Source organism: Xenopus laevis, chromosome 5S (genome assembly GCF_017654675.1).
Source record: "Xenopus laevis strain J_2021 chromosome 5S, Xenopus_laevis_v10.1, whole genome shotgun sequence".
Classification (NCBI taxonomy): Eukaryota; Metazoa; Chordata; class Amphibia; order Anura; family Pipidae; genus Xenopus; species Xenopus laevis.
In genome coordinates this window covers 27525071-27546020 of record NC_054380.1, presented here as the reverse complement: position 1 = coordinate 27546020, position 20950 = coordinate 27525071, and the positions used below count along the sequence as shown (strand labels likewise).

At 37.5% G+C, this 20950-nt stretch overlaps 1 protein-coding gene across 1 annotated transcript in view; it reads left to right on the top strand.

The window, feature by feature from the left end:
- The window catches only part of ccdc85a.S (coiled-coil domain containing 85A S homeolog), a 123375-nt gene that overhangs the window by 2801 nt on the left and 99624 nt on the right, over positions 1 to 20950 (top strand). Inside the window, exon 2 of the mRNA XM_041564344.1 lies at positions 19429 to 20356. Within this exon, the coding sequence (XP_041420278.1) occupies positions 19429 to 20356 (928 nt within the window). The remainder of the gene's footprint in view (positions 1 to 19428; positions 20357 to 20950) is intronic.

The window sequence follows — 20950 nt, the reverse complement described above, 5'->3', positions numbered from 1 at the left end:
GCCATGAATTTAGTTTTGCCAGCATTAAAATGTACCAATGCATTTGCAGTGAGAAAAAAATGCAGAAATATGCTCATTGACTCCAAAATGTTTGGTAAAATTTCAGCACTGAATTTTAGCAAAAATGTCTTCATTTATTTGCAGTTTCACAAACTGCAAGCAATAAATATGTCTTTGTGGCATAAAAGTTATTGTCTTACGCGCTTTATTTTATATGTTGCAGAAATGAGGGGTAATTTATGATGCAAAGTAGAAACCACTATAATTGCTGGACTTTTACACTCGGTCCTGTACATGATAAACAGTGTTCGACAATTCATCTGGGGGAAGCACATACGAAATCCCCTCTTTTGCTCTCTACCCAACCCCTAATTTTTACATCAGTGAGACCTGCAATTAAAGTGGTTATTCACCTTTAAATTAGCTTTTAGTATGATGTAGAGAGAGGTATTCTGAGAAAATTTGCAATTGGTTTTAATTTTTTTATTATTAGTGGTTTTTGAGTTATTTAGCTTTATATTCAGCAGCTCTCCAGTTTGCAGTTTCAGCCATCTGGTTGCTATTGTCCAAATTACCCTAGCAACCATGAATGGATTTGAATAAGAGGCTACAATATGAATAGGAGAGCATCTGATTAGAAAGATAAGTAACAATAACAATGAGGGGGTTATTTATTAAAGTCAAACTGCTTAAAACTTGATAAATTTGAGTTTTTTTAACTGAAAAATCCACATTTTTAGTGGAAACAAAAATAGAATTATACGAGATTTCTTATTCCCCAATTCTGCAAATCTGAAAATCTGACATCTCAGACCTGCCGAGGTTGTATATAAGTCAATGGGAGAAGTCCCTATCCTATTTGGAAGTTCCTGTGGTCTGCTCTACAATTAGCCCGAAAATCTGACTATTTCAGTCTTTTTTTCGGGCAAAAATCTGAAAGTTTTGGGCTTTATTGGAAGAAAGCACAAAAAATGGTAAGATTTTGGAAAAACCTCCAAAAAATCATATGTTTAGGGTTTTGCTCGATTTTATCGAGTTTTCCCCAGATTAAATCACTCTTTTTTTTATCGCAAATAAGGTTAAATCATGGATTCTAGTTTGGTCGGACTTTTTTATTCAAAAAAAAAATCAAAAATAACCCCCCACGTGTGTGGTTTACAGAGCATTTGTTTTTTAGATGGGGTCAGTGACCCCCTATTGACCCCCTAATTAAAAGTTGAAAAGAGTCAGAAGGGTGAGGCAAATCATTTAAAAACTATAAAAAGTAAAGTAATGAAGACCAATTGAAAGGTTGCTAAAAGTTCACTGGAAGTTGTAAAATTATTTACAGAATACAGTGAATGTTCCAATTAAAAACACACAGTATAAAACACTGGCTCAGCTTTTGACCCAAATGTACACTGCAATGGAATGATGTTTCCACAGGATAGTACTTTGCATTTCAGATGGGGACCAGATACTGCCCATTTAATTGAGATAACTTGATCCATATTTCAGATCTCCTCTGATCAGCAAACCCCATTTGGCTATTCTTTATAATATTTGTCAATGTTCTTCTTGCTTGAAGAATAAGTTGTGTAAGGGCTCTTGTATAACCTCCTTAGTGATGTTATTATACCCAAGTAATGCAGTATCAATGAGGTTAGGATTTGTGGTCATAATAATAACCTTTCCCCATAGGACTCATAGGTAATCACAGTTACTACATGTGACTAATATGACAATTTCAATGAATATTTATTGGAATGTTTACTTTTCATTCATTATGGAAAAGGCAGTCATTGGTGGGAAAAGGGAAGATTGTATCATACTTACCGTGATCTTCCTTTCCTGGACACTCCATGTCATACTTACCGGGATAGCCCCGCCCCAGTGCTCCCATCAGAAGGACCCTCCCCAAAGCTTTAAAAGCCCAACCCCACCCCCAGTCCGGTGTCTCGTAATAAGCTTCTAGAAACTACCGAAAAAGGGATGGGAAACCTGACATGGAGTGTCCAGGAAAGGAAGATCACGGTAAGTATGATACAATCTTCCCTTTTCCTGGACACTCCATGTCATACTTACCGGGACTTAGCAAGCTAATATCCCAATGGGAGGGAATTTGTTACACATAAGGAAGTGGCCGAGTATAATCTATACCAGATAAAACTCAGAAGAATGAAACCCCCAAAGGTGGACCAAAATCACCTTGTGGAAATCTGTGAACTCTATTTTCAGAGGAAATGGACTGGAAGAGAATAAAAGGAAATAGTACTCCTTAAAGGAACCCACACCAAAGTAATGATACCGAGTGTGAAACCAGCATGACAATTACATTTAAAAAGAGAGAACTATCTCTTATTAAATAGAAGCGGATAGGAACCCAGAGTAACACTTCTACATAGTCTTACTCCTACTACATACCAGCACGTTTATTCCAACCGCATAACATCCACAAGAGGACTCTTGGAAATGGCTCAAAAGCATGGTACCTGCAAAAGAGGATTTAGTAGGGGGAAGGAAAAATACCATCACTAGTATTCTACATGACCCCGCTCTGTATGACACTACCGGTACATGGCATCACCTAGTGTAGTTCCCAGTCTCTTTAATACTAAGGAACCTGTATTTATTCCAGACCATAACCAATACACATCTCAATGAGAGGTCCGTAGAATGACTTATGGAGAAGGAGTGCTGCCAATGTGGGAATACCTTACCTGCCCTGTGAGGTATCTAGAAGCATTCTGCAGTCTGTACAGATTGAAATTGTTTTTATCTTTAGCTCATGATCCAACACCAAACAAGACTGGATAGTATTAAGATCAGCGTGCCGTGGAGTAGACCAGGTAAAAGAAATGCCTGCAGATATGCATAACCTTGCTATGATACAGTCCTCGAGCCTTCACAGATGTGACCTGTACATAGCTGGAGTTATTGTACCCCATAGATTGGGCCTATAAACAATCTGTATGGCCTGCTCCCATGAGTTTACCATATAGGAAGAAATTTGAATGACTCAAGGAAGTATTACAACCAACAATACTGCTAGAGATTGGTTAAAATTAATCTAGGTATGGAGATATAATTATTTACCTATTATTCTGCAATGGAACTCCCCTACTAACCATACATGCATGTCCAAGCCTGTTGGCAAGAGATGCAATAACCAGGACCTTGCCTAAGGCCGATACTGCAGCCTTGGTCTAAAAGGATAGTGTATAAGACCCTTTTTATAGCTTGATGTTAAGCCCTATGATACTTACCTCAACTAGCCAGGCCAGTCTATGGTGGTGTAAAAGGCTATACCCAGAGTAACACAGCCCTTTAGAAAACCCAGCATGCCAAGATTGCATGCTTCCTGTCCACCATATGGATTAACATTACAGAATAGCCTGTTATAACGAACCTGTGGATCAAAACTTTTAGCTATAACTGAATTGATGGAGAATACCTAATTTTACAGCCAGCTTTATATGGTACCCATTAATATAATATGTCCCATGAATATATAGTCCAAGAGCTGACCCCTATTGTATTGGAGACAAACTAAATAGGTCTGTACTATAAAATACCTCATTGCAAAGCTCTAAAACCCTGTGGCAGTAGTGAATACAGTATACAGTATGTGATTTAACCAAACATTTGCACTGACTGATGCACCCACTGTCTTCCAGACTGAGACCAGATAAGTTGCACTCCTGTAACCAAGAAAGAGATCCTGATGAATATCATACCAGTTTTATAAATAGACCTTGATTTATCATTGGAATATACAGAACATCTATCTTGCCTGATATCCAGCTGTGGCGATATTAGAATCCTTGTTAAATGTATATATGACTGTATACATGTCTACGTCCATTTAGCCCCAGGCCAATCCTTTCGCAGAAGCAGGATACGTATTTATCTTATTTTCTTAATCAGCAGGAATAAGTCCAGTCGTAGAACATAGATTCTAATTAGTGAGATCCTTAAGACTGATAACTATTCCAACAGCCTATAGTTGAATGTAAGCAAATATATGGACCACGTTGACTTCAAAAGTTGTGGTCTACAAGTTCATGTTATAATACAGCCATTGTATAATACCTACCTGCTGTTTGACTATTGCATAACACCCATATGCAATATAGTCGTATACCTTTAAACCAGAATTGGCCACTACTCTCACACCATCTTTGTAACGGTGCATAATCCTATATATTACATAGCATTTATATGAATCAGAATTGGCCTTAGCCAATCCATTTAGACAAGATACATGTCTACATCAGTTACCACCTTTACTGTATCTGTAACCCATATACCGATTGTGGAATACTTACCGGGACACAGTCCCCTAAGCCATTATGGACTGCTGTAAATAAGGGTATAATACTTATCTGCAACACAGCTGACGTACTTAATTAAGTTCATAATACCTATATCTGACTTGGCTAGCGCCTTTAAGTCAGTCTTGGCTGCTGTTATCAGCAAGCATACGTTACCCTATTGGCTTATTTGCAAGAGTAATCCATGCTTATAACCTAAATCAAAGTTACTTGAAACAGACATGACCCAGGGATACTGGAGCCTTAACTTGTGTTACTATGCTTACATACAAACCTGAAGGTTATATAGGCACCCTCCGGAAATGCCTAGAACCTTACCACACCCATTACTCATCAGTTTAACATTTACCTTCAGTTTGGTTGTTCTATTGATTGGTGTCCAAACCAGAGAGATGTATAGCATGTTCATTTACTTTAGTTATAACCTTAGTAAGCACCAAAGCCACTGAAATGTTTAAGCATATACATACAGTAAGGTTATAGTAGTGACCAGTGGCTGGCCCAATTGATGTATGACATGTGCATTAGTATGTGGTTATTATAGCCAGCTCCGAACCACTGATGTTACCCCATCTACATTCAGTTTGGTGTAATATTAAAAAGTGCCTATACCAAAAATGTCTAACATGTACATTCATATTTGGTTATTAAAACCAGCTCTGGAACCACTAAAAAGTTTCCACATATACAGTCAGTTTGGTTACCACATAATGCAGCAACAGGCCCAGAAATGTATAACATATGCATTTGTATTTGGTTATTCAAGCTAGCTCTAGAATCACTGAAATGTTTCACATATACAGTCAGTTTGGTTACTGCCTTATGCAGTGACAGACACAGAAATGTATAATATATGCATTTATATTTGGTTATTCAAGCCAGCTCTAGAATCACTGAAATGTTTCCACGTATACAGTCAGTTTGGTTACTGCCTTATGCAGTGACCGGCCCATAAATGTATAACATATGCATTTGTATTTGGTTATTAAAGTCAGTTCTAAAATCACTGAAATGTTTCCACATATACAGTCAATTTGATTACTAGAAAATGCAGTGATAGACCCATAAATGTAGAACATATGCCTTTGTATTTGATTATTCAAGCCAGCTCTAGAATCACTGAAATGTTTCCACATATACAGTCAGTTTGGTTACTGCCTTATGCAGTGATAGGCCCATAAATGTATAACATACACATTTTGTTTCCACATATACAGACAGTTTGGTTACTGCCTTATGCAGCGACAGGCCCATAAATGTATAACATATGCATTTGTATTTGGTTATTAAAGCCAGCTCTAGAATCACTGAAACAAACAGTCAGTTTGGTTGCAATATTCAGTAGTGACAGGACTAGGAATTCCTACATAATGCAGACAGAGCACTCGGCCCAAGAGTAAAGAGGCCCCTTTCTCTGGCTGCCCATCCCAGCTAGCCAGTATCCACATGCTCACACATATACACACGCATATACACACATATATAAACACATATATATACTGGCTAAACAGTTTACTTCCTTCCATACAGCAATGTCTAAGCTTCTAAGCTAGCTAAATCAGAAGCAGGAGTAGAAGAAGTACATGTTAATTTAGTTCACAAACCTATACTATAAAGGAAAGAGTCGTAACACAGAACCTTACCTGATGTTTCAGATAATCAATCTGAGCTGCTAAGGGAGGGGCTGGGAGGGGATCTACCTGTTCATTAACTGAACCTGAACACTGACCTCCAGAGTAATTACCCAATTACCTGCAGCTGCTGTTAACCGAACCTGCAGATCAACATAGTATTCTCAGCGCTCAAATAAGAAGGCTAACATTGTATTTGCAACATTCACATCACATATAGACAAGTCTTGCCTTAATGCTGCTTTCAGACCCTGCAGATCATCATTGCATAGAACTGCTCTCAGCTGCTCTCAGCACGTAGAAACAGTTTTGCATTATAACTGCATTGCATTATCATTGCTCATAGAACGTATATATCAGCCTTGCAGCTGCACAGTTCTTCCAATGGCCAACATGGCTCATAATTTTTTAAGAGTTAGGAGACTCTGGAACAAGGTGGCGTCCTCAGCTTAAATTTAGCTTTAACCGCCAGTAGATTTAAGACCTCAGGGTTTTCTTTTATTTAACCCTGGAAGCTGCCAATTACCTCAACCTTGGGAAAGTCTTTTGAGGGAGGCAGCTGGCTCTGACACCTAAATTCCTCCAGAAGAAAAAAATAATACCCCCATGTGGGGGAAAAAAAGAGAAGGAGGCCATAAGGTTCAGGCCGCTAACTAAATATTTGTCATCAGAATAACGTACCTAACTGCCACCTCCCTCTCCCATCCGTAAAAATCATAAAGGGTGTATGAGCCATATACCCCAATGCCGCTGGACGCTTTTTAGACATGCCCAGGTAGGCATACGGATGGGGGGACATAGCACTTGCCACAGACCTGGATGTAATCAGGCTGGAGGGCACATGGATCAAGGAAAGCAATGATATTAGCCACAGTAAAAACTGTGCCTACCTGATCCAGATGTTTAAACACTGAAGATTCCACCTGAGGTAATGTGCTTAGGGGTAAAAGATCACCAGGACCAACCCGAGTCCCTAGGACGCTAACAGCAGCCCTACTGCTTCCCCAAGGTTAAAAAGAAAACTTGCTTCTAACAGGAGCAAAAAAAAAAACTGAAGCAGAAGGAAAAAAAGACACCGGACTGGGGGTGGGGTTGGGCTTTTAAAGCTTTGGGGAGGGTCCTTCTGATGGGAGCACTGGGGCGGGGCTATCCCGGTAAGTATGACATGGAGTGTCCAGGAAAGTCCTTTTAACACAAGGCAGAAAGCTGTAGCTTAACGGGTTTGTTCATCTTCCAAACAAACACCTTTTTCAGTTCAGTTGTTTTCAGATTGTTCCCCAGAAATAAAGACTTTTTTTCAGTTACTTTCCATGATTTATTTTTTACTGTTTTTCTAAAATCTAAGTTTAAAGTTGAATGTCCCTGTTTCAGTCTAGTAATTCAGGTGCAGACTCAATTTTGCAAAATTGAGTTGATACATTTCTCAGCAGCATCACTGAAGTATTAGCAACTATTGTATCAATTCTAACAGCTGCCTGTAATGAAACTCAGGGATTCTGCTCAGCAGGGACAAAGATAAGAAATGTATCAACTAAAAGATCAATTACAGGGTCGGCGACCCCACCTCCCAGAGCTGCTTTAGTAGGTGAAAATTGACTTTACACTTCAATATTAGAAAAATGGAGACACAAAGGGGGTTATTTACTACACTCCGAATTTATTGAACCCAGAGTATGAGAAAAGTCTGAATCTGAAAATCTGGCATCTCAGACCTGTCGAGGTTACATATAAGTCAATGGGTGAAGTTCCAATGATTTTTTGATGTGCTCTGGGTTTTTGGCAATACCCCGAGTTTTCGGATGAGAAATACGGAAAATTTGTGAAAATCAGTTTTTCTGGCGATCCATCTGAAAACAACTAGTTGTTTGAAGGTGAACTATCCCTTTAAAGGGATATGTACATGTTTATCCTCCTTTATGGTGCTGGGCTAAAATTTATAGTATTTTCTAACATATTAACAAGGGTAAATGTATGATGGGAGCTGTAGTCAAGCGACCACAGAGATACATTTTTAAAACAACATCGGTTGATAAAATTGTATTCTGAAACCTCTGGGGTATGCAGCTAAATGATGTAAGACTTAGGGGCAGATGTATTAAGGGTCGAATATCGAGGGTTAATTAACCCTCGATATTCGACTAGGAACTAAAATCCTTCGACTTCGAATATCGAAGTCGAAGGATTTAGCGCAAATGCTGCGATCGAACGATAGAAGGATTATTCCTTCGATCGTATACACCAACAGATGAACGGCACTCCGATAAAAAACAGGCTTTTTATTACTGGGCAATGTGGAAATACATAGGCCTTACGCGTTTCGGGAACACCTTCCCTTAATCATAGGCTTACAAAATGAATCGAAAATTTGCTTTATATACAATAGGTCTCCAGCGACCCCTGTTGGTTGTCTGGATTGTTACAGTTAAAAATGCATATCTACTATTGCTTTATTATATTATTTGTATTAATAAAAACAACCACACTTTGCTAAAATATATAAAACAAAAGAGGAGGAGAAGGGGGTAAAGAGAAAAAGACCCCTTTAGACCTTGGATATTACATATAATTATCTATTCAAATTAGCGTTTAGAAAAATGGCTAATAGCCACAAAATTAGAGCATTATAATGTTGAAAAATCTAAAAGGTAGTCTTTGACTTGTTGGTAAAAGAACAGTCTATGGCACTCGATAAAATCCTTCGAATCGAACGATTCGAAGGATTTTATTACAACGATCGAAGGAATATCCTTCGATCAAAAAAACATAGGCAAGCCTATGGGGACCTTCCCCATAGGCTAACATTGACTTCGGTAGCTTTTAGATGGCGAACTAGGGGGTCGAAGTTTTTTTTAAAGAGACAGTACTTCGACTATCGAATGGTCGAATAGTCGAACGATTTTTAGTTCGAATCGTTCGATTCGTAGTCGTAGTTGAAGGTCGAAGTAGCCCATTCGATGGTCGAAGTAGCCCAAAAAACACTTCGAAATTCGACGTTTTTTTTACTTCGAATCCTTCACTCGAGCTTCATGAATCGGCCCCTTAGACTCTGCTTCAATTGAAATTCTGATTGATCTCTATGCGTATAACACTATATTCCTGTGTAAGGGGCTCAAGGGTAAAGTTCCCCTATTGGTTCTGTTACACATGACATTTTTGAGAGAATTGTCCCTTATTAGACCAGGGGATTATGTGACCTTTTCCTGCCTGCAGTTTATTAAATGGGAGGGAGTGCATGGCTCTTCTTTTTTAGACTTCACCTGGTCCCAGGGGTGGATGTGCTGGAAGCAGAATGACCAAGTATTAGAGAACTCAAGACTGCAGGGAGCCAGTGAAAAGGCCAGTGTAGTGACATCCTAACTCCTGTCATAGTACAGGTATGGGATACTGTATGTTATTTATAAATGAGTTAACCAGAAACCTTCCAGTTACAGGAAGTCATTGTCCATAGACTCCATTTTAATCAAATCATTCAAATGTTTTTAAAAGGATTTCCTATTTCTATGTAATAATAAAACAGTCCCTTGTACTTGATCCAGACTAAGATATAATTAATCATTAAGCAAAACTTCTATTGGGTTTATTTAATGTTTCAATTATTTTTAGTAGACTTAAGGTATGAATATCTAAAATTCTTATCCAGAAAACACCTGGTCCAGAGCCTTCTGGATAAAAGCTCCCAAACCGGTACAAGGGGTATAAGAGCAATTTACACCATTGTAGCTAATCCAATGTGGTAGGGCTCAGGGTAGTGCGTATTGCAGTGGGTACCATTGTATATCTGGTATTCTGGGGCTAATACCTTTGGTGATACTACATATTATTCTTCCTGTTGGTTTAATGCGGAATCTATTGTCTTATCTACTAAAACACTAATACAGGGGTGTCCAACCTTTTGGCTTTCCTGGGCCACACTGGAAAAAGAAAAATAGTCTGGGGCCACACATGAAATACAAAAACTTTTGATTTGTAAAAGTAAAGGAAATACACAGAAAAAAACCTAAAATATCAGTTGGATAACCAGATGGAGCTGTACACTGAAATATGGGACACCTGGATATTAAATAGACTTATTATTATATTGTTATTACTAACTGGGCAATTGGCGTCCCCCTCCTCGCTATTCCATAGGTAACCACATTGTTACAACCTGGCATAGTAAGCCTGTTCCTAACAAGATGACAGACTGAGGTGGATAATGTGAGCACATAGTGTTATTTCACTCTCTTGTTTTCTCCTATATCCATTCCTTTATTTCTTAATTTCTTTATTTTCCCCCCTTCCGTTCCTTTTCTCTCTCCTTCTACATACAATGTGAATCAAATGTATGTAATTAATTTTTTGCAATGCATAAAAAAAGGAAAGCGAAGAGCACAAGTCAGATGTGGGGTAGTTTGTAACACTCCAATAAAAGATATTTTTTTACCACGATACCCGTGAGTGCTCCTAACTGTATCTATATATATATATATATATATATATATATATATTATCACAATGATGGTATGTAAGTTTGTAACCTGTCAGTGTGGTGTACAATGTGTAGGCAAAACACTTAGGCAAATGGGTTTCTGGGATAGATGAATGCTCAGCTGTAGCAAAGTATTTTGTAGAACATGATCGTTTTGCAGTAGTTAACCTCCAAGGTATAGAGACAGTGACACATACGATTAGAAAGGGATATTTTGACAAGAAACTAAAGAACTGGAAGAATTTGGGATATACTGTATAAACTAAAGACATTAGAACGTAAGAGAGATGTAATAGGGAATATTTGTTTTTTTTCTGAGGCAGGTGCAATTAAAATCTACTACATTTGTATTTGCTTTAATAATTTAAGCATGTTCATGACGGTCTTGTGTACCTTTAAGCCCTGGGCACAGAATGGGAGGGGGGGGGGTGATTTAGTGTTTAAAATACACACAGGTTTTCAGAGGAATAGTTGAAAAGTGTCATTTTGTTAATTCTGACCATCTGTCCTGTGTTTTTATGCTAATACTAATAAATAAAATGTTCCCAAATTGATGATTATGTGTATCAGAACCACCTGTGTGTGACAGTCTCAGCATGGGCTCTTCACCAAAACTAATGCCATGCCTGTCAGTGAGCAAACAAGTCATGGCAGACAGGAGCAGACTGGCCTTTTTGCTGTTAGCATTTCTGTGTTAGCAGATAACATGCTTTGTGTGCCGCTGGCCTTAGTGTTTTCTACATGTGTGACATTTCATGCTAAATAAAACAATGGTACAGATGCAGCCACTTTGGTTTGTGTGTTTGACACAGAATAACTAAACCCAGATATCCCAGTTATCCCATTTAACACAGAAAATTGCGTCACAGCATCCCATCTATGAACAACGGTGCTCTGGAATGCTAATGAAAAGGTTAAATGCATTAAATAAGTTAAGATGACTTTAGATACTGTAACACCGTTTCTTCAATTAATCCTGAGTCTGTAGTTCAATTACTGAAAGAAATTTAAAGAAAAAGATAAGAACTTTTATTTGGTACATATACACTAAGGGGAAGATTTACTAAAGGGCGATTCACCAGCGTTACCGCTTTCAGGCACTTTGCCAATTTACTAATGGGCGCATAACTTCGCTAGCGAAAAATTTAGATATTCGAATTTTCAAATTTTTTATTCCCTAGTCAAAGTACACAAAAAATAGCTCAAAATTCCAATTTTTTCATTCGAAAATTCACATCAACCGTTGATATATCCGCCCCTACATGTCATAATTTCCCTCTCATTTTATAGGGCACTTTACAATACTATGCTCATTATTTTATTCCCTCCTTTAATTTTTCTAATGGAAATACCTAGACATACTGTAAATATATTTCTCTCTTGTTTGGGCTTCACTAGGATCTATAAATATGTTACAAGCCGAACTATTAGGGGCACATTTACTTAGTCGAGTGAAGGATTAGAAGGAAAAAAAGAATTTCGAAGGTTTTTTTTTGGCTACTTTGACCATCGAATTGGCTACTTCGACCTTCGACTACGACTTAGACTTTGAATCGAATGATTCAAACTAAAAATCGTTCGACTATACAACCATTCTATAGTCGAAGTACTATCTCTTTAAAAAAAACTTTGACCCCCTAGTTAGCCACCTAAAACCTACCGAGCACCATTGTTAGCCTATGGGGAAGGTCCCCATAAGCTTTCCTAGCCTTTTTTGATTGAAGAAAAATCGTTCGATCGATTAAAATCCTTTGAATCGTTTGATTCAAAGGATTTAATAGTTTCATCAACCGATTTTTCCTTCGATCGTTCTATCAAATGAATTGCAGTAAATCCTTCGACTTCGATATTCGAAGTCGAAGGATTTACCTTCGATGGTCGAATATCGAGGGTTATTTAACCCTTGATATTCAACCCATAGTAAATGTGCCCCTTAGATTCTCTAAAAGTCTGTACAGAGAGATGGAGTTCCGTTGGACTAATCTTATATCCATTATATGGTCAAAAGTATGGAAATGTGCTATTTAATCCAGGCTCATCTTTGCAGACACTACATTTGTTTAAAGAGCAGGCACTCAATGGGTTTATTGAAATACAAAAACATTGACAGCCTTATGCGTTTTGTGTTCTCACAACACATAGAGGGTTATTTACTAAGCTCTGAATTTTTCTAGTCGGACTTTTAAAGGTGAAAATAAACTGGATTTTTGTCTGGATTTACCAAGTTAGATGGTATTAAAAGTCTACTGCCAAGAAAATGTAAAAGTAAATGGCAGATGTCCTGTTAACAATTGGAAGATTTCTGAGTTGCGCTGGGTTTTCCAAAAAAAATCTTAGCTCTTGTGCGGTTTTACGAAAAAAATCATAGAATTCTGGGACAAAATCTTTTACAATTTTCTGCAAAATTTATTGATAAATAGGGGGTAAAAGTCAGTGCGGATTTGGTCGGAGTGGTTTTCAGAAAACAGGGAGAACTTTTCAGATTTTGATAAATAACCATAGACATAACAAATATGCTGCGCTGAAGCTCAGGGCAGATAACATTGGTCTCCTCATACACGTGATGAGTCCCTGGAAACAAAATATCTTATTGTTCTGCTTACAGGTGCATCATACAATAATATTTGTGACAATGTTGTGTTTTTTACTTTGTGGCAAAGTTCCATGGGGAATGGAAAACTAGACTGTCCTGCACAGAACCCAACTAAACACCAAACACCAAAGCAAGATTGCATGATTGCTCAAAATCAGTGCCAATCTTTTATGTTTGAATGGAGGCAAATCCTTTGTACAATGTTCCAACATTTATTGGAAAGCCTTCCCAGAAGAATATTGGATAAAGACATTTCAGCAATAACTTCACATTAATACCCTTGATCTTTTAGTGAGAAGTTGGATAGGTAGGTGTTTACATAGTTTAGGCCATATAGTGCAGGCGTTTATCTATATCACATAGAATATTTCAGGTCAAATTCTGTATAGTTAGTTGCTCTTTCAGGCAAAACCTGTTTAGTATAAAATCTAAAGAATTTCTTTTTCTTTTTTCAGCAATAATTATATAGTAGTGTTGCCCCCGGGCTCTTACTGCTTTGTACTTACCTTTGCAGAGAAATGCATTTAACAATTTAGGAGGTCAGACAACATTTATGTATTTCAATTATTCATGGGGAAGATTTGAATAACATAATGTCTCATTCTCCTCCACTTTTGTGCATGGAAATGTTCATTTAACAGTAGCAAATTTTAAATAGCGCCTGCTGTTCAATGTGAGCAAATTGTCATATTCTCTAAATAGCTCGACATTATGAAGTCAGGTGGAATAGTACATGTAATCACGGTGCATTATCGAGTTGCTTTTAAAGCGGAATGTGCAATACAAGGGAAAAATACAGATTTGGTGTAGTGCCAGCGCTAGATCTGCCTTCATGCTGAATTTTGATAGTGACAAAACAATAAGATATTAAATATTGTAATTTTTACCACATTACAATTTTGTTATAGAGAACATACCCCCAGCCATTGCTGTGTCTTTTCACATCACATCATAGGTTATGTTTTGGAAATACACATTTGCAGATTAGAGGAACACATTACAGCAGTTTGCTCTTTTATTTCTTATTGGCTTGTTTAAACCTCATGTTTGGTTCTTTGTAAAGCAATAAAATAAATCAAGAATTAAAAGCAAAAAGCCTTCTACAGGATAGGACAGCAAGCACCAGTGCAGTCATCTGGTTTAGTGGGAAACTATATCTGATTATTCAGACTTGCCATAGAGATCATTAGTATAACCACAATATATATCTCCAGCCCACACTTCTCAGCACAGTAATAATGCACAAGCATCAGAGCTGGAAAAGTAATCCAACATTATATATATATATATATGGAACTCCAAGGTTACTTCTAATATCCTCATATTTTGCAACTGAGGGTACTTTATTTATTATAATACACAAATCCCAGTGAGTCATGTGACAGAAATGACATCAGAACTCACCGTTTATAATTGATGACATCAGAACTCATCGTTTCTAAGGATATACACAGTGTGTTTCTGTTTCCTTTATTTATACTTATTGCAGCCCTTTCCTAATCCTAATTTGAAAGATACCGAGCCAAATATTTATGTTGCATAATTACATAAGTGATAGTTGAGTAATGTTGAGTTGCCATCAAATTGGTTCCAATCAAATGCAAAGCTTGGTCTTGCACATCAAGAGATCAAATGTTTGCATCCAATAGAGTGTAGGATTCAACGTCTCAGTTCAATCACAAATACTTCTGTCCAATGAAGCAGATTAATCCAAATATAGTGGTAGTGATGAACTTCAATAATACGCAGTGGGTTGCTGCAAAAAGGTGCAAAGAGCTACGCTCGAAACATTTTGCAGCAACCCACTGCGTATTATTGAAGTTCATCACTATCACTATAATTGGATCAAATGTTTGCATATACAGGCGGATGCAAGAGCTAGCGCAGCTTGCACAGAGACCACAATTGGTAAATATTAAGGAATACGTGAATTGATTTGTGCAAACGCAATACTTATTTCCTTTTGCCTTGAATACACCCATTCAATCGGACTTATTGATACTGCAAGCACAGTGGGCAACTTTTCCATGAGTCCCCCATAAAACCAGTTTTGTATTAAAGAAAGATATGATAAAGATAAGATAAAAACTTGTTCCTTGTACTCCTGTATAGATGCGCTTGGCATCAATCAGTCCTTCCCACCTTCCACTCTGAATCAGGTGCAGCTGCGACTATTGATGCAGGGGGTAGCTCCAGGGTTCCCTTTGTGCCCTGCATCAATACACAATGCACACTTGCACCTAAAGAATCAGGCACAGATGTCACCCGCATGGGAGAAAACATGAAGATTGCATGTTCACTGCACCTCCATACATAAATGCACCCTTAGGTGTTGCATAGGGTGTGCAGGGGTCTCCTTCTGGTGCTGTTCTGTTCATTAATGCTGTTCATATTCTAGTTTTGACTTCCTTTTATGAACAGGTTTACTAAAACATGATATAATAAAGGGTATAGTCATTCCCAACTATGTTTACAATCACCTCTTATAACTGGGGATTGATGTCCAAGCCAGTTTCCATATCCTACCCTATGGGCCCCTGACTGTAAAAACCCATGCCCCTAAAATCACTATTCACAGTCCATTTTTTCCTATTCCAAGTACACTGCCCCGCTCTACCCCAATTTACAGTCTAAGGCTTTGATCAAAGACCTAGGTTGAGATCTGAAAATTATTTTTTTTCATTCCACGCACACTGCCCCGCTCTACCATAATCTACAGTCTAAGGCCTGGAGTAAAGGCCTGTAATGGTCCCATTAACATATATTGTAAATAAAAAAAGATTTCTGATGTTCTTCATGCACAGTTGGTCAGAGCTCTTGGCACTCCTTCCTCTAAAGAAAACGAGGGACTACTATAATGAAAAGGAAGCAATATGTGTAATGTAGGTAAAGTAAACCTTTCTCACAGGGCAGCCAGTACCATAACTGTGTATAAGCATAGAGCTAACTTGATAGTGGACTAATACTGTGCCCCTGTGATTGTCTGTTTGTCTATCTGAACTGAAGCAAGTCACAAAAAAGAATCTGCCCTGACTGGCTATTACTATTTTGCTAGTTACTCCATTTGTTCCCATGGTAAAATATTACACTGTTGTATTTGGGGTGCATATTAAAAACATTTTAAATGCACCCCATCATCAGTACTGTTTTAGTAGTGCTCCAAATTTGTGTGTTATATTGAATATCGTAGAGTAGGGTACAATGGTTTCTTTTGGTTTTTCAAGAGTGTGTATAACATACATATAAAATCTAATATAATTTCTTTAGGCAGCTTTATCATGCCCTGATCGTCAAAAAATACCGAGCATTTCAGATTTAGCAATTTAATTTCCAGGCTGAACGATTCTTTCCAGCGCTAATTTATTGATATTTGATAAATTATCCTCATTTTGTTTAAACCACTGCCAAACGGAGTGCTAAATTATCAGTCGGAATAGATGAGTTTGTTATTATTCATTTACCGTATGTGTATATGATGTCAGTGTGCAGTACAAATAGAAATTAAATTCTCAGCTTTGCTGGAGGAGGGACAGATATAGACAGTTGAATCTCTATGAAGATTCTGTATATTCCATCAATACTACAATAAATAGAATTTATATTTAGTCACGTATACCAGTCCCTCCTCCAGTGCTGCTCAGGATCTTATTTGCACTGGGATAAAAAACATAAATACATAAATAATAATATATATGTTGTATAGACCCAGCAGTCACAGGGTAGCCTAGAATATAGGGGGGCCAAGCGAGCACAAGTTACTGGGTATATAAAGCTTGACCACAGCTTTCCGAGCTCGTCCTCATAAACAGAAAAATAAAACTGATTAACTGAGCATTATGAAGCAGCGGTCCAAAAAAATGGCTTCATAAAAGCTCTGACTCCTATCTGACCAGCACATTTTCAGTGTATTTTTAACAAGTTGCTCTTCATCTCCATCACTCCATCTGTAGGGCATGTGATCTCATCCAGCTCAGCCAGAGAACAGTGTGTGAGATTTCACCTATTAATCCTTCCAGTTTCCGTTGAAGCACAAAGTATTATCTCCTGTAAAAAAAAATATTTTAAATCAATCACATCTTTTGTTATGAAGATAATGCTGAGTATACCTATCTTTTGTAAAACCTCTAATTCTGTTGTTGTTGAAAACATAAACATGACCGGTTTTGACAAATAATTTAGCAATACTGAATAGTGATGGGAGAATTTGGGGCGTTTTACCTCACCGAAAAATTTGCGAATTTCCAGCAAAATGGCGAAAAATTCGCCAGCGCCGAATTGTGGGAATTCGCCACGAATTAGCGACTGGCGAATAAACTCGCCCATCACTAATACTGAATGGCTTCTGGTTAAATTATCATGCAGAAAGAATCCATGTCATAGAGATCATACAGTGCATCCCTCTTTGTTGACTATACATATTATATATTGTCAAGGAATTATTTGGATTAATAAACATAAACATCAAGTGAACTTTTATACTATAGAGCCAATCCGACTAGGATTTAATATATGTGAAAAGCCACCTTTTCACATATGAATCTATTAAATTCTGCACAAATGTCAGCTTTTTTGCATTAAAGAAAGTCGCCAATGCTTTTGTATGCAAGTAGAACGGTTCCTTTTTGGACAAGGGGTTTAATTCGAAGCAGCCCATTGGTTCTTATCTGTATGAGGATGCAGGCTCTATGATATAAAGTATAGAGAACCCAGTTCTTACATTTCATTTTTTTTTTTTCGTCAATCACAAAGCGTAGGGGAATAGACAAGTGCTAAATGACTATGGTCAGTTTGAGACCCATTGATACCCTTGACACATGTGTGGCAGATGAAGGGTGTGCTATAGTTACGTTTTAAGGTCGCCTGGGGACTTTCATTTGATTATTATGTTTCCCTCACTCACAGAACATGTGGCAGGAGAATAGGGTGAAAACATTTACCCTTTGATTGACTAATATATGTGAATTGATTATTTCTATGGCATATAGTCCCATAGGAATGTCTAAGGATGAAAAACTGCACCACAAGGGTCTATATTAAAGTCTTTAAGGTTTACAAAAGCCACCTTTTCTTAACTATACATACACAAACACACTCAGAAACCTACAGATTGTAATTATTTAATAAACATAGAAATGCTGACCTAGAAATGAATGTGGGTGAGTAGTATTGTGTTATAGGTAGAGAACACAGGGTAGTAACAAAATAAAAGCTATAATGCTTTCATGCCAATATAATGGTACTTGTGTCTTGCAAGAAAATTATTTTAGAAGTAAATAAATGCACACTTACCAACGCTTTGAATTATTTCCTTCACATTTGAACAGATTTTCTGGGCGGCATTTAGCATTACTTCAAGGAGAACTAAAGCTTAACCAAAGAAATAGAGCAGAAATGTTGCATGTTATGTTTTTGGGCTTCTGTACCACTACAAGCCCAAGGCAACCACATGCCTTTAGCAGGAAAGATCTGTGCCTCCAAAGATGCCCCAGTAGCTCCCCATATTCTTTTCTGCTGATTCACTGCACATTCTCTTTGCTGCTGGCACTTAGGGACGACATACAAGAAACTCAATATATATAATATAAATGTCACAAAAGAGGCTGATTATTAAACAATTATTGGTACATGAGAGCTCAAAAACCAGCACAGTTATAATCAGAATGTAATAATCAACCCTATAGCATCATCTTATATGACAAATCTCATTTTCTGCTTGATGATTTGTAACAACCCCTGAGCTTAACTTCTCAACAGCTGCTCAGAACCCACTGAGCATGTGCAAGACACTCCTAACAAAATCCAAGTTAGGAAACTCATCAGATAACTGTGAAGGCCTGGATCATTACTACTATAGAGATGCTGAAACTTTAAACTGGTTCAATAAGTTCAATATCAATATATAAAATATGTCATTTCTAGCCATATTTATTAGGGTTTAGTTCTCTTTTTAAAGGCTTCATTGGACAAACTTTAATTTACCTGTTTTATTTATACTGAAAGTGTGTGATGCGGTTATAATAAGCAAATTACTAACGTCTGTTTCCTTTGTCATATCAAATAAATGTGGTTGAATGGTTTGAAAAAAATATTAGTAGTATTTAGTATTAATGATGCTGGCAATTTATCCTTCCATGTTTACGTCTTTCCCCATATCTGGTAACCCAAAACGACCTCCCTCTCTTTATTTCTCCATTTGTCCCTCCTTCCTACTCTTTTCAAATAGTGTACAAATAAAAACGTAGTCTAATCATTATTCCAGTAAGGGAAGTCATAATCTAATGTTGTTGCAGGAATGCATTACTTAATCCTTAATTATTTATGTAGATTATGATATTTCCAGTAGTTATATCTATTTTTATATTTAGGGAAAAAAATTCACATCTCTTTACCAGTCTATTTACACCGTCTATTTATCTTTTTAAGGATGTGAATCAGAAGCTGCAAGAAGATAATCAAGAACTCCGAGACCTATGTTGTTTCTTGGATGATGACAGGCAGAAAGGGAAAAAAATTTCTAGAGAATGGCAAAGGCTGGGAAGGTATACATCTGGAATCATGCAAAAAGAGGTTACTTTATATTTGCAGAAGCTGAAGGACCTTGAAGTAAGACAAGAAGAAATGGTCAAAGAGAACGTGGATTTGAAAGAAATTTGCTTTTTGTTAGATGAGGAAAAAATTGGTGGAGCTGGAAGCCGAAGTTCGATTGACAGCCAAACAAGCCTCTGTCAGTTAAATACAACGGCGAGTACGTTTTTAAGAGACGTTGGGGATGGGAGTAGCACTTCTAGCGCTGGAAGCACAGACAGCCCAGACCATCACAAACCCAACCCAACTAATAGTCCTGACCACCTCCAAAAAAATAGGGGTGAAGGAAGCCCAGAGCAGCAGAAACATGGGAGTGGAAGTCCGGATCATCTCCAAAAGAACAGGAGTTCTGCAAGCCCCGACCATCAGAAACATGTGAAAAGTGCAAGCCCAGAACATCATAAAAGCGTGGGTAAAAGTAGTCCTGAGCAGCAAAAGCATACTTGTAGTAGCCCAGAGAATCTACAGAAACAAATGTTAAGTAGTAGCCCTGAACATTTTAAAAACCATAGGTCTGGTGGTAGTCCAGAATACCAAAAGCTCAGCAGTGCCAGCCCAGAGCATCTTCAAAAACATACATTAAGTGGAAACTCAGAACATCTTCAAAAAGCACGGGGCAGTAGCCCTGAGCATCTCAAACCCCATTTTGGAGGTAGTCCAGAGCACCTCAAACTTTTGAGTGGGAGCAGCAGGGAAGGCACCTTAAGGAGACAAGTAGCAGATGAAATGTCAGCTCATCACAGGAGTGTGTACAATGGAATGAATGGTGGGTGAAACGCCTACTGGAATGACCATTTTCTTAAGATGAGTTTTCTGCATGTCTTTAAAAAAAGTCAGGATAGATATGCTACACATTTAAGAATCATGCACACGTTATGCACATGTATAGTTTTGTCTTATTTGACATTGCTAAAGTTGGTAATTACATAAGGCAATTTTATTTCCAAAACAAGATTTTACCACTTAATTAAAGAGCATATGTACCATATTTATAAATAGGCTTTATTTTCTCCAGTAAAATATAAGACCATAGATAGAATATTGAATATTACTTTTGCTGCAGATCTTCAGTTATGCATTGCACCTGAACTACTATAACTTTTTAGCTCCACTAAGGCCTTTGTAAATGTAATGTCTAATGTATGTAGACTTGCAAGAAAACACTTTACAGTATGTTTTGTCTTTCCATTCAAAATATTGACAGAAAGAAATATATCAGCATGACAAGGCAACCAACCATGTATATACTCTGGCTGGGGAAGGAATGGATACATATCCTTTTTACTTATGGGTAAAGAAAATAGAGCAAACCTGCTCATGCATTTTAAAAGACAACTATACATACAATGGGATTACATAT